The following is a 12895-nucleotide window of genomic DNA, read 5'->3' on the forward strand; positions in this document are numbered from 1 at the left end:
GCCATCAAAGCTAATGCTGAAAGTTGAACCTGCGGCTTCTATCTAATCAATGGGTCTGAATATGGTGACGTTGCCGTACGCCTGCTAGAGGGCTGTACCTGACACCATCTCAAAATCTGATTGGTTGAAGCAACAGGTTAATCGACATTTATTCTGTGTTAGAGTGGCTATACAACGGATTGTGAAGGCCTCTCTGCCTGACAAGAAATGATGGCTGAAATGTGATTGGTTAAATGCTTTAATACAAAAATACATGTCTGGAAGCAGCACAACCATCGGAAAAGCTATGAAAGGAAGCGGACAGACTATTTGGAATTATTTAATAAGTATTCATGGACAAAATATAATTAACATCAGTTTTTGATTCAGATATTTTTTACTTATGAATATGCTAAGCACAGTCCTTCACCCGCGAATATTTACCTTATATGGGCAGGCACTCAATTACGTGGGAGGCGTGATGATGTGGCACGCAACTATGCCTCCCACGGCCATTGAGCTGCAGCCTATTACAGTATATGGACGAAAAAATAGGTTCCAGTTATGACCATTACGCGTAGAATTTCGAAATACCTGCCCAACTTTTGTAAGTAAGCTGTAAGGAATGAGCCTGCTAAATTTTAGCCTTCTACCTACACGGGAAGTTGGAGAATTAGTAATGAGTGAGTCAGTCAGTGAGGGCTTTGCCTTTTATTAGTATATATCAGACTCCGTCTGAGTCTGCATACCTCACTCATATAGTCAACATCCGTACGAGCGTATACTGTTTACTACAGCATTGTGACTGTGTGTGTGTGTGCGCTGTGAAGTGCGAGTCCCCGTCTTGCTCCCCAAAACATGAAGCTGAGTCTTAGTACTTTAACAACACCAGCGTTATTCAGTTTGAAACAGCAACAGCGCGGTTATTTATTGTAGCGGGATCTTTATAATGTTCCTTGTATCGCCCATCGACTGCAGGCGCTTATAGCATGTCTGCGATATTTTTGGATACGCTTATACGGCAAACTGCTACAGCGCTGGGAGACTGCGATTGCTTTGGAACACTCTTCAGCGTGTCGTTCCGTTGGGTGGAATCACACAAGGGTTTAGAAACTCACTCACACCAGCTATGATTCTTTTTAAAGGTAAAGTGCAGGTTAATTTGTTTTATGTATTTTTACTTTATATTTTGTATTAATAATTTTTATATGAATAGTTTTGGGTTGTGGAATGAATCATCTGAGTTTCCATGATTTCTTATTGGGAAATTCACTTTGATATATGAGTGCTTTGGACTGCGAGCACGTTTCCAGAATGAATTATGCTCACAAACCGAGGTTCCACTGTAATCTGTTCAAAATAAGTGATTTTTCTGCAAATATTTTGCAATGCATTTCAATATTTATTTCACAAATTGCTCACACAATGTATCTTCTGAAGTTTTGTACAGCACTTAACAGCCATTTCAAGCATTTTATAAACCTTTTTTGTTGTATATGTACAAGTCCCATGATGAGACATTCATGTGATTTGTTAATCTGTTACCACTGAATCTCTTATGAATCATTTTTGTAAATTCGCTTGAAATAATTTAAATTCATATTTGTATGACATTTGATTCAAAACAATCAAATACCATTTAAGACATCACATTCACTACAACGGTATTTGTTTTTATTGCCTATTTTTGCTGGTGGTTTTGTTTTTCCATCTGAATATGCTGTGCACTTCATATGGATTATGTGTAAAGACTTCAAACAAGATAACAAATTTTGTAATCCTTTTGAAAATGCTTATTGTTTGCATCTCTTTTAACATATTTGTTAGAAAATGTAAACTCATTGTAATCAAAGAAGTGCTTTAAACATTTTAAACGTGTATAGAGCTCAACAGTGATCGTGTAATACAATAACATGTTTAACAAATTATTGACTTTCAGTCTGGCTGGCGGACTGTAATGATGCAATGCTATTTATAACAGATTCTTTATATGCAGTGTATAATGTATATTATGAAGTGTTTTATTTTTTAAGCTAATCTCCACCTTCCAAAGAAGTTGTCTAAAACTGACAGTTTATTATTTACACTCCTGTTTTATCTGTTTTCATTAACCCAGAACTCTTCTTAATTTCATTATATTTAGGATTAGTGTAATTTCTAAAACTGCACCAATACTTTCACCAGCAGTACAGTTGAAAGCCTGCTTAGGTACTTTATTAACTGTTTTATTTATAAATAAAATTCTAATAACTTAAGGCTAAATGCCTAACCATCAGTACCACCAGATACTGATTCTTATTATTATTGTTTAAAACAACAAATCTATTAGATCCTCGGTGGAGCATCAGCAGATGTAACTTCTAGGCAATCAATTGAGATTACTTGCTGTGTTATAAGATTAGATTATTGAATTTGTCATGTTGCCATAAGTACAAAGTGGATGCATTCAGTATGCAATTAATTATTTATTGAATCACAATATTTTGTTCACTGATCCAATGTTGTATTTAATTTTATAAAATTAATACAATAATTATTCACTATTTACAGTAAATAAGTAAGTGAAATGTAAAATAATCAAAATTTAAAGTAATTTATTGAGTATAGCAACCAGTTCTTCACTGACTTTTTTTATATTTCATAGGTTTTTTTGTTTTCTGATTGTTATGGAAAATAGTGATTTGTGAATTATTTTGGTATTCCTCACCATTTATTGGTTTAAAACCAATATCAAGAACATTGAGTAAAATGTGCAATTTTTTATTTAAAATAGAATTTTGTGCTGTTGTAACCCGGAGTTCTCTGATTTATTTGATATGTGCTTAAAAGGTTTTATATTTTTAAAATGTTACTTTTTAAAGTATGAATAAAATAAATGGAAATGTTCACTTTTGTTTATTTGCTCTATTTGTGTTTGTACATATTCACTCTATAAATACATAATATATGTGTATATTATTTTGATCATTATTAATATTATTTTCAGTGAATTTACTGAGATCATCAGGCAAATTTTGTATTGATTTACATGTTTCATTTAAAACCATTTGTGCTGGGAAGTAAGAAAAGAAACAAAACAACTATGAGAGGGGTAGTAGTATATGCCAGTCCTCAGTGAAAGCAGGTTTATGGTGGCTTTTATTTCGGAGTACAGCTGAAGCCTCTTTACTTAGCTGTTCTTTGTCAGTGCTCCGGTACAGAGCCAGCCATTTTCAATGCAGCTTGGAGTTTCTTTGTTTTCTTTTACATTGTCTCTTGTGACTTCTGGTGGGGAGTGATTGGCCTTGCCGGCTGGCTTTAGAAGATATTGGACTTAAAAATGTAAAGGGCAGCTTTTATTCAAATTTAAGGCAGAAAGAGGCAGTATTTTTGTTTGATTTAATAGAGGTATATATTAGACCAGAAAACATTTTGTTAAAGTGTATTGAGCAAAAAGCAACCAGTATTGCTCTCTTGAATATGGCATCTGTTCCAAGATTTCTCTTCATCTGAATTTACTTGGATGTCTTCACTTAGCACAGTAAATGGTACAATTTAGTTTGACCAGTCCCTCATTATATGTAGCTTGTCAGGTTCATAAAATCACATTCTTTAATTGCTCTGTCTAAAGCCAGTGTTGCAGCCAACAAAGTTCACATCACACTTTGATTTTCTTTTATTCTTCTAACCTCCAACTGCAAGGAGCTTATGTTCACCAGTCCCCTCTCTAATGTCAGTCGACAGGTAGCAGGGGTTTGGGCCTGCCAGGTCATTGGCTAGTTGTGGAGATAACCCATTGCTGCTCAATAGAACTTTAGTAGAAACAGCATGTTTGCCTGACCCCAAAGGGCAGGCTGTCTCATAGGCACTTACATTCTGATGGGATATTTCAGCTGTTTCGTACCAGTGGTTTAAAGGAATGCTGCCGGTTTGCCCTTGTTTCAGACATTTCATGGGCAGTGAAGCAAGAAAAGATATCAAAGAGGTGCTTAGGGACGGCTTTGTTTCACTGAGCTGCGCTGTTGCTGTGAGCCTGCTTGGATTGAGTAGTTAAGGTACGATTTATCATCTGAGAGAAACCACACAACTATTGTGTGCCTGTGTATGTAGTAATAACTGAACATAAACAAAAGTGCTTTTATGTTTTTCTCTATTTATGTGTGTTTTTATACACACATATACGGTCTGTTTTTTTATTAATTGTTTATGTACATTGACAACTTAATTAATAAACATTTGGATGCTGATTCTCCTTGGCTTTCTTGGCTGCCTGCTGTTTTCACACTCCCTCTGTTTCTTACTCTATATTTGTGCAGCACATTCTTAGATGAATTCAATTTCTGTGGCCTGGGATTTAATTTAAATGTAAACTTTTTTTAAATATTCAAAATGAGTGTAAGGCTGACTTCCCCTGCCCTCCAGCAGCTTATTTTCTTAAATAAAGGGCAAATAGGACAGAAGTCTGACAGAAGCAGGATGAAGTAAGCACCAAAATAGTGGAGGCAGGGCCACAGGAGCAAAAAGTGTGTGCAGCTGAAGAGCACTGAAGAAGTCACAAGGAGACAAGTGACAAAGTAGAGTACACACCAGAACAGCGCTAGCCACAGGAGAACGTGAGGTTGCAGGAATTCTGTGTCTCTTGTTTAAACACTGTGGCCAGGAACTTACTATATTGGACTGATTGTAATAAAATCACTGTAGAAAAAGGAAAAATTTTACACCATTAAAGACGGGTGCCTGGCATCTTTATAAAACCTAATAGTGTGTCCTGTGTGGTTTCTTTGATGGTCACTGTAGTTTTTTTATTTCACACGACAAGATTTGTATATCTATATTTTTCATTAAATAAATGCGTTACTTATTTAAGAAATCTAATGTTGAAATGCAGAGAAAAATATTTTGCTTGTGAGGTTGTTATCGTTTTGCATTCCACCCATAACGTTCACTATTTATGTGTCCCATATACCTTGGCAGTGGATCCGTTTTGCAGAGACATTGCTTAATATGCTAGTACAGTATTTCAGAAATTGTTTTTATTTTCTCTTTGCTCTTGCTTTACCCCATTTAAGTAGTGGACAGGAAGAAGAGCATTACTTTGAATTTTCAGCCACGCTGTAATGTTACATACCAAATTACATGCCTTTGTAATACTGGGGAAATTTTGTGCTTTCAATTCATCCTAACTCCACATATAGATTAAAAAGTTGTGTCCGAGATTTGTCTCCGTGTGTTTAATTTGCACCTGTTAAAACAAAAATATAGAAAAATAAATCTAGAAATTTGCAAATGAGAAAAGTAATTTTGGTCTATTAAGCTCTACTCTTTGGCTAATTGTTAGGTGTTTTCCAAATATCCAATCTCCAAATGACATTAAAAAGTTATCGGTATCCATTTGATCTCTCTTCAGTAGATTATTCCACTTTCCCATAACACCTTTTCAGTTGACCTTTCACCTGATTCCTCAAGTATATACAAAAATGATTACTTGATTAATGTTATTGATGCCTTTGAATTTAATCTTTCAAATTTAATTGCCTTTTAGAATTTGTAGTCCCCTGAATTAAGCCCCCACATATCCACCATAAGGGTTTGGTTTCCTTAAGGAAAGACATGTCCCACCAACCAATAATAGTTTTTAAAGTATTAACAAATGTAAAAAAAAATTGTGTTAAATCTCTAAGATTTTTCAGTTAAGACCAGTGTTAAATTTCTGTTTTGACCTACCTTAGCAATTAAATGCATTAACACTGCCACTCAACTTTTTTGTTTAAGCTCTTGTTCTCATTGGGTAGCCTACTAAAATAGCATCCCGCTGTTGAGGCTCTCTGCTATCTGACCTTTTCAGATTATCCAGAATACTGAGGCCACTTTATGTATGTTGTCCCTTCTTAAACTTCTGAATTGATGTCATCCACTTGTACCCCATTCCTGCTAGGATTCTGATTATCTCTTAAGTTCCCTGCACATGCTGTGCTCTTCACTACCTGCTGCATCTTATTTCTAATTTTCTTCCTTCAAAGAGAAAACATTCTACCATGGCTTGCCTGCATACTATGCATTCTCTATACGGTGGTTCTGATGCAGATTTTGCATTCTTATATTTTACTTTCACAGTGTGGAATGAGTATCCTCTCACTATTAGATCTTCTGCCAATTAGCTTCTTAACTTCTGTCTGCTATGGAGTTTAACACTGTAGAATGGGAAACTAGAAAGCTGTGTCATCAGGCCTTCTTAATCCAACAGTTTATTTTCTATTTAAATATTAAGAACTAAAATTATGACAAAACTGCTTGTAGTGGCTATTTGTATATGCCAAGTATTATGTTTTGATTTGTGTCTCTTAAGGCAGACAGAAAGTTAAATTTAAGATTTTTAGCCATTTTTGATTTGTGCATTGGGTTAGGACTTATTTCATAAGGCCAGTGATTTAAAGTTCAGTGAGAATGTATTCATAATTTTATTGCAGAGGTTATGATTAAAATGCTGGTAAAAAGATACTTATATTTTGTAATTAAAATAAACATGTATTCTAGTATTGATTTTATGTACAGTAAGTAGAAAAATTAAAGGAAGATTGTTATTTTGCAGTTGGACAAAAACAAACTAATTGTACGGTCTGTGAAGTCACTCTCTGAACTGGTATCAGGCATAAACAGGATAGATAGCATTAATCTTTTAAGATTATACTAGCATGTATCACAATGTGTGACTATTACAACTGCTTAAAGTTATGAATTATGGATCAGTCACATTGAAATGTCCTTTTCTAAAAGTAGTGACTCCACACTTTTTCATGTTTGGTTCAGTTTGACTTATCTGATATACATTATATGAGGTAACTCAACAGCCTGTGGTTTAATGCAGCCTTACTTAACCATTTGCTTGCTTCATAAGTCACCACTGCATATCCCTCTTCGTTTTGTGCAAAAAGTCTCCTCCCTTACTCCACTCCTCTTCTTCTTTCATAGGGATTGGATCACCACTGAGTCTTTCAGAACTGCTGTACACTGTTGTCCAAAAATAACCTGGGCAGCATTTAGTTTCTCCTATAGTTTCTCCCCGTAAATTAGGATTAAAGCAAAAAAAAAAACAGTTATGTTGCACGGTATGACATGATTATAAAATCCATGGTATTTTCTTTAAATAAAACCGTGCTATCCTTGAGCTCTTCATATTATTGTGGTGTTTTCTATTTCAGAAGCATTGATAATTGTCATTGATATATTTAACAATGTATGTTTTGGATCAGTATATTGTTGTTCATCAACATAAAAATGTGCAATGTTTGATGAGGGAACACTGTGACAACAGAGAGAGACCATATGAAGGGCAGGGGCATCACAGGTGAAGCCCGTATAACTGAAGATCTTGAATTAAGGCTTTTAGAAAAGAAATTAGCTATTGACGCTCTTGCGATACATCTTTCCAGACGACAATCCATTGACTAGAATGTTGTGGTGGTGGCTTTATTAAAATGGCTTCTGGCAGGAAGGGGCAAGTTTAGGTTGCTGGGACCGGAAGTGACACTACTGCTCCTCGCCCCAATGATCATCCTCTCTGAAGGCAAAAGGAAAGGAGAGGCATTAGGTTACAGTGCCAGTTCTTATTCCAGAGTGATATTACTAACAGATCAGCCCTGAGATTGTATGCCAATTGGGTGTGTGTGACACCTTCAAAAAAAATGTAAAATTGTATTTTTCGTGTTAATCAAAACTTAAGAAAAAGTTCTAGAAGTGAGATTTACATCCATTAATTTTCTTGCTTAGAAATCGTATTGCATTAAAGTTATAAAATGCTGCAAGTAGGCCTACTGGTCTCATTAAGTAAGGAATTGTGTGTTTAGTTGTTATTTTTATTTTACTGTACTTAAGGAGGTTTTTAAACTAAACAAATTACCTGACTGGTCCCCTGCAAAGGTTTGAATCCAATAGAACTGATAAAAATGTTAATAAATTTAAAGCATTTAAAAGTTGCGCATACAGTGGAACCACGGTTCATGAACGTCTCGGAACGCGTACAAAAATCGGTTTACGACCAAAAAGTACGCCAAACTTTTGCATCTGTTCACAACCACAGACTCGGTATACGAACAAGCCAGTTTCCCTTTCGGTTTGTGTGTGCTGATGATTTCAGTCTCTCCCTGTGCAGAGAGAGAGAGAGAGAGAGAAACACACACATACAAGAGAGACGGCTGAACACATAAGACCAAGAAGGCAGTTAAAGAATGCACCAGGCTTGTTTTTAAAGATATAGATCTGAGCATTGTTTTAACCTCGTTGTATTTAATGAAGACTTTTTTCTATTGGATTTTAACCTCCCCTACACTTCTCTTTACAGCGATTGGTTCGTAATGTGCATTTTTGCAATGTTACTTTTTTGGTGGTTTATTAAATTATGGATTTTTCAAATGTTCATTTTTTCACTGTGCTTAAAACTCATTAGAAAAAAGTGTTTTTAGTGAGTGGTTCGTAGCGCTATAGCGCGTACTCTTGCAGTGTTAGTTTTCTCTGTTGTTCAAGGTTTTTCACAGTGTTGTTCAATTTTTTTACGTTTAGTTTACTGTTACGCTGTGCATTCTATGGTGTGATTAACTATATTTGTGCTTAAAGATCTTTTAAAAAAATATATATTTACGTACAGTTTGTACGGTCTGGAACGGATTAATTGTATTTACATACAATTCTATGGGGCAAATTACTTCGGTTCACGACCAAATCGGTTTACGGCCGGAGTTTTGGAATGAATTATGGTCGTGAACCGAGGTTCCACTGTACTGCAATAGATGTTTCCCCATACCATTCTTGGTATAAAAAGGCATCCAGATTTTATTCAGAATCTTAAAGGATATTTTTCTTTTCCACTTCTAACATTCAGCAAGCTGGCAAGCAAAAAAAATACAGGTTTTTGAATATGAGTTGTCAAGCAAAATGTTGGGTAATCACCACATCAACCTACAAAATAACACTTGAGATAAACTACTTATATTTAGTAGTTAGTTTAGTTTTATGTAAAATAACTTACTCCTAAGATGAAAAAAGTGAGAGTAATTTCCAAAGTATTTGTGCAGCAGTATGCAGTCAATATGATAATAAGCAGCTGAAATACGTTTATTACATACATCATGCATTAGTAGGTTCATTCCATGAAACAGATGAAAACTCCAGGCAACAATGAAACATGTTGTTAATTAGTCCATTCATACTAGATTTCAGATCTACAGTACTTTGCAAGTGACAATACCCTATGCTAATCAAAAACCTAATTGTATAACTTGTACAGCATATTCCAATTAAGCATTGTCATAGCATTTGATTTTTCAGTTACCTTTTAGCCATTTGAATTCTTATTGGTAATATTTTATTAGTGTAAGCAGGCTAATTAAACCTGTGTGATTTAATCATAAGTTGGAGATTTTTTGATAACTTTTTATTATTACTTTTCAGCATTCCTATTTTACTGTGCCTGACATTAGAGAACTCCCAAGTATACCAGAAAATGTAAGTAGTGTCTTTAAATATAATGGTAAAAACTTGATCTTTTGGTTCATACCCATCACAAATCTGTCATTTATATTATGCATTAAATGAATTTTCCATCCATACAATGACATATAATGTTGGGAGTGCATTATATAAATGTTTAGTTTGTTTATTGCTGATAGAACCTATAAAATCAACATAATCTCTTCAAGGCTACAAATTTTAAGACACCTCAGAAACCAATTTTTCCTGAACAGTTTAAAAAAAAATATATCAGGAGAGAAGTATGATCTGGTAAACAGTGTGGCTTGGTTACAACATTAAACCATAATAATGTCTGTTTTAAATTCATCCTGTGATTTATCTTTATATTTGTTTGCCTCTCTTTGACCACCTCTTTTCAATAGTGATGGTAGTGCTAAGAACATGCTTTCTCATCCGTCTGAGCACCCACCTCCATTTGCGATCACTTCTTTTTTTTTATTATATATATTCACTCACTATCTACTATGACAGTTAGAATGCTTTTAATTCTAGTGCTTGCAAATCAGTGAAGACAAGTAGACTTTCAGTTAATAGGAAGCGCAGTATTACGTTTCCATAATAAGTACGATTAAGGTTGTATTCATGGAGCAAGAAGCTCCCAAAGAGCAAACATTAGCTTCTAGTTTCAAGAGCTGAAAATAGTGAGTATGTTATGTATAGTTTGCCCAGTAAATTTTATATGATTACTGTTTTAGATTGTTCTTGCAACAACCAGTTTTACACTTAACTTCATTGTTTTATGTTGCCTAGTAACAACCTATTAGTACTTGACTCTCAGTTTTATAATTCAGGATGCTGGACTTTTTTTCCCCCCTTTGGCCTTCCTCTGATTTAGCGACCTGAGACCATGAACTCTTCCTCAATAGCCTTTGTCAGTGATTGTTATTTTGCATTTAAGGAGGCTTTTTCAATTGCTCTCCTACTGCAAAACCTGCTAGTAAACTCAGTCACTGAAATCTCAACTACAAAAACTGCAGGAGAAAATACACTTGGGGTGGTGATTGAAATGATTGTTCTGAGTGGGTCACAGACTGTATGTATATCTGTTTGTCAGTCTTTGGATCTAGGAATGATTTGTTTTCTATGTTTATAATTCAGACTCAATATTTGTTCCATTATTTTCTAAGGCATAATGATGTGTAGCCTTTACAATTAGCACTATCTGTAATTAGCAAGTCAAGTCAAGTTGGGGAGTGTGCACTGGTACAGTGCGTTGCTGCACCCACTACAGGACGAAACATCCTCACTCAGGATCCTGGTTGGCAACCCCCCAGGCAGACACGCGGTCCTGTCCCACCCTCTATCTGCTGCAGCCAGGTGTTACGTGGGCGACCCTTTGGCCTTGTCCAGCCACTCGGGTCCCCAACAATGAGGATCTTATGAGCTGGATCACCCTTGGGGAAATGCACCACATGACCGTAGTGCCATAACTGACGCTCCCTCACAATGCAGGCAATGTGCCTCATTCGGAACTCCATGAGCAATCACTCATTCGACACAAAGTCAAATCAACGGTACCCAAGGATTTTCTGGAGAGACATAGTACCAAAGGAGTCCAGTCTTTGTCTCAGGTCACTGGATAGCATCCTTGTCTCGCAACCATATAGCAAGACATGAAGCACCAGGACTCTAAAGACTTGGACCTTCGTCCTTTTGCATAGATATTGTGAGCGCCACACACCCCTTTCCAGCGACCTCATGAGCCCCCATACTCTCCCAATCCGTCTACTGACTTCATAGGAAGAGTCACCAGAGACATGAATGTCACTGCCAAGGTAAGGAAACCTCTCGACAAGGTCAACACTCTCTTCGCAACAGACACACTGCTGATCGCTGTGCCCAAGAGGTCATTAAAGGTCTGGATCTTGGTTTTTATCCAGGACACTTGCAAGCCCAGACACTCCTCGCTTAGTTTCTCGAGCGCCCCAATCATAGCATCCATTGACTCCACGAAGATCACAGCATAGTCAGCAAAGTCAAGATCCATGATTCTTTCTTCACCAACAGATGCCCAACACCCAGTTCATACAAGCATTGAACAGAGTAGGAGCAGAACAGACCCCTGATGAACCCCAGAATCAACTGGGAAAAACGTAAAACCCTAAGACAGTAAATTTTAATTTAATTCGGAAAAAATTATAATCAAGGTTGTGAAAAATGTGGTAACTGTCACATCATCCACATGAAATCGAGGCTACTATTCTAACTGGAATTGGAAAAGAAGGACATTTTCATTCTACGTATACCTGTGATTTCCAATGAACTGCCTTTCAAATTCAACAAACTTCAATTTCCAGTACATCCTGTCCTTTTGTGGTGTTCATAAATAAAGTGCAGGGACAATCACTTAAAGTTACTGGAGTTTACCTCAAAGAGCCCTGCTTTTCACATAGTCAGCTATGCATTATCTGTTCTAGAGTAAGACCAGGAAAGAATTTACACATTCTTGTTCCTAATGGCGAAAAGAAAAACATTGTGTATCATAGGGCACTCTTAAGTAATCCATTGCAACCATAATTTATTCATTAGTAATGCCAGTTTGACTTTTATTCGAATGTTAAATTAATTGATAAACAATAAAAGGAAACTCACTTTTTTCCAACCTGAGTGTCAGCTGGGCATTCCCACCAGTTAAGTAATATTTTTCACGTGCCTTCATGTGTAATTTATAATCAATAAAATGATGTTGTTTTACCTGTTTGTTAAATAATTAAATGACTACAGTTTTATACCAATTCAGTTGGATTTTTTTTATCTTTTCCTCCAGCTTGTATAACTCTGCTGTGATGATAGCAAATGGAAAGCAGTATATGGTTGCTCCTGGAAGACATACTCAAAGGAGAAAACAAATCACAAATAGTTCTGTAGTCTTGACAGATGCTTTATGTTACTAACAATTGGTTAAAACCAATATGCAGTAAACGTCTAACAATAGTTTTTACTTAAGTGTATAAAGATTGAAAACTTTTCAATACTAAACCAAATAAACATCCAATGAGTTAAACTTGACAGTCCTTATGCACAGCCTTGATTTTATACTTGTAGGTGTATTTCCTGCCAATTCATGATATCAACAAAACATACAATTAACAACTCTTATTTTTTTAATCTGATTCAAACAAATGACAGTAGTGATAGTAATACATACTCTTGATGAAGAAAGGAAAGATTTCCTCTCCTTACTTTGTTATTGATTTGCACATTGAAAGCATTCTTTCATATACTGTACAAATATTAAATATTGTGGTAGTAATTCATTCAGAATTGTTAATTTAGGTGTTAATGTAATAAGGCTTCCCAGTTGATGGTCCAATGGGACAACACAGTGTTACTCCAGTGGAGGCCAGCAACTCTACTATACAATGTGTGGGTTGAAGTATGCCACCCTACACAAAACTTGTGGCCATTGAGA

At 35.8% G+C, this 12895-nt stretch overlaps 1 protein-coding gene across 7 annotated transcripts in view; it reads left to right on the top strand.

Annotated features, from left to right (window-relative positions):
• dennd1a (DENN/MADD domain containing 1A) overlaps positions 1–12895 on the top strand; it is a 1078084-nt gene that overhangs the window by 352870 nt on the left and 712319 nt on the right. For all 7 annotated transcript variants that reach the window (XR_005634853.1, XM_039762706.1, XM_039762705.1 and 4 more), the window contains exon 8: positions 9403–9456. Coding sequence is in view for 6 of the 7 variants with exons in the window: in XM_039762706.1 (XP_039618640.1) it covers positions 9403–9456 (54 nt within the window). In the remaining variant the exon portion in view is untranslated. The remainder of the gene's footprint in view (positions 1–9402; positions 9457–12895) is intronic.

The sequence above is a fragment of the Polypterus senegalus genome, chromosome 9, assembly GCF_016835505.1.
Source record: "Polypterus senegalus isolate Bchr_013 chromosome 9, ASM1683550v1, whole genome shotgun sequence".
Lineage (NCBI taxonomy): Eukaryota > Metazoa > Chordata > Cladistia > Polypteriformes > Polypteridae > Polypterus > Polypterus senegalus.